At 37.3% G+C, this 1990-nt stretch overlaps 1 protein-coding gene across 1 annotated transcript in view; it reads left to right on the forward strand.

The window, feature by feature from the left end:
* Positions 1-1990, forward strand: part of LOC119838058 (copper-transporting ATPase 2-like) — a 55414-nt gene that overhangs the window by 47780 nt on the left and 5644 nt on the right. The window contains exons 24-27 of the mRNA XM_038363865.1: positions 58-79; positions 404-586; positions 1361-1453; positions 1871-1981. Of these exons, the coding sequence (XP_038219793.1) occupies positions 58-79; positions 404-586; positions 1361-1453; positions 1871-1981 (409 nt within the window). The remainder of the gene's footprint in view (positions 1-57; positions 80-403; positions 587-1360; positions 1454-1870; positions 1982-1990) is intronic.

Consider the following 1990-nt stretch of genomic DNA (forward strand, 5'->3'; position numbering starts at 1 on the left):
GGAAAGGACAAACTTGGGATTTCGGAGTTCCTTTAGAGAGAAATTGTGCGGGCACAGGAATTTGAAATTTGGAACTATTGTGCCAAATTTCAAATTGTTTGATAAGTATCCAGACTTATATTATATCAATAAAAATCTTTTATGACAATCCTTAGTAATATTAGAAAATACGAAAATGTTTCTTTTGTTTCTATGTTTCTGTGTTTTTCTTATTCCACGTAGCAATAGAGGGATTTTATGATATGTTAATTTCTTTCTTGGTAGATAAAAAGTTGAATAGTGATAGAGTCTATTTCGAAAAAGCTAGGCTATATTCGTAGCAGGCTACCGTCTAAATTTCACAGTGTTCTAAAACCAATTTCTCAGTCATTTACAAAATGAATTTCCCCGCCAAATATGACAGACTTCAGAGGAAAATAAAACGTATCGAATTCACTCGATAGATCAACTAGTGTGCACGATCGGCGTGGCGGACGAGGTGAAGCCCGAAGCCCACCTCGCGGTCTACTGCCTCAAGAAGATGGGGCTGGAGGTGTGTCTGCTGACCGGCGACAACAGGAAGACGGCGGTTGCCATCGCGAGACAGGTGGGTGGAGTTGGTGAGGTCTGGGTATTGTGGACAGCCGACTCGAGCTTATGTATGGAGGTAGAACGCAGAGAGATAGTTTAAAGAACATGCTTTGAACATAGGAGCAATTAAATTATCTCGATTATTATACAGAGTAAGGAAATTGCTTAATCCTACTGATAATAAGATAAAGTTTTGAGATTTATGTCTTTGATCTTTGATTGACAAAGTTTGAATTAAGTCTGTCCGTTTAAAGTAGGATAAAATCGAGTCTAAAGCATTTGGTAGCATACAAACATACAGATGATGTTAATTAGATTGTTTTAATGTGGTGTCTGTAGGCAGATGAATGAGAAGTTTTAAAAAATATATGATAAAAGCAACAAAATTAAACAATTACTCAGTCCCTCAGTCATTCACTCATAGTTCACTGCTGTGAGTGAGTGGGCAGGTGAATGAAACTCATGTGTTATGATTTTTATAAGTTATCCAGGGATTGTACTGAAGTCTTTGTTACTGTATAGTGGATTATATTGCAACGAAGTTCCTTATCGCGCGTTGTGAAAGGGGGCTAGACGGAAAAAATCTCACGAAAAGCTGTGCCACGTGCGCATGTTTCTCTGTCTCTTTCTCTCTTTCTCTTTCTCTCTTATAAAAACGAAAGGAACTTCGTTCCATCCGGGTGTCTCTTGACGCCTCTCAACGTTTTCTATTTGCTTTGTTCTAATTAATTCTAAGTTATTTTTCACAACTATAAAAATGTTAAATGTAAATCTATTATGTATTTTTCAGGTTGGCATCACGAAAGTGTACGCGGAAGTGTTGCCATCGCACAAAGTGGCTAAGATACAAAAGTTGCAGGAGAAGGGACAGAAAGTTGCCATGGTGGGTGCCTTTACTTGGTCTATTTAATAAAATCGTTTTGTCAAAGTAATATTTAGCTTCATCATTCAATTCACTAAGAGGGAATCTTTTATACGTATTATTATTATTTATATGCCTTTATATTAATGGTATGGCACAAAAAAAAAGTAAAAAAAGAAATGGTGTACAAATTATAGTACAGATAATTTATATTCAGAACCATTCCTCCCTTTATTCTATGCTAAAATAATAATAACAACTACAGTAACTAATTTTTTTAGTAACATTCAATCGAAAATTGTATTTGAGCAGAAATAACGAATTATTCTATTTCGAGAATAATTTTAACGGATTTTAAACGCGATTTATGCATTATTTGTTTGTTAATAAACAATTTATAGATTTATTCGCAAGAGAATAATATGAGAATACCTGCAGGTAGGCGACGGAGTGAACGACTCGCCGGCGCTGGCGCAGGCGGACGTGGGCATCGCGATCGCGAGCGGCACCGACGTGGCCGTGGAGGCGGCCGACCTCGTGCTCATGCGGGTGTGTGCT

The sequence above is a fragment of the Zerene cesonia genome, unplaced genomic scaffold, assembly GCF_012273895.1.
Source record: "Zerene cesonia ecotype Mississippi unplaced genomic scaffold, Zerene_cesonia_1.1 Zces_u001, whole genome shotgun sequence".
Classification (NCBI taxonomy): Eukaryota; Metazoa; Arthropoda; class Insecta; order Lepidoptera; family Pieridae; genus Zerene; species Zerene cesonia.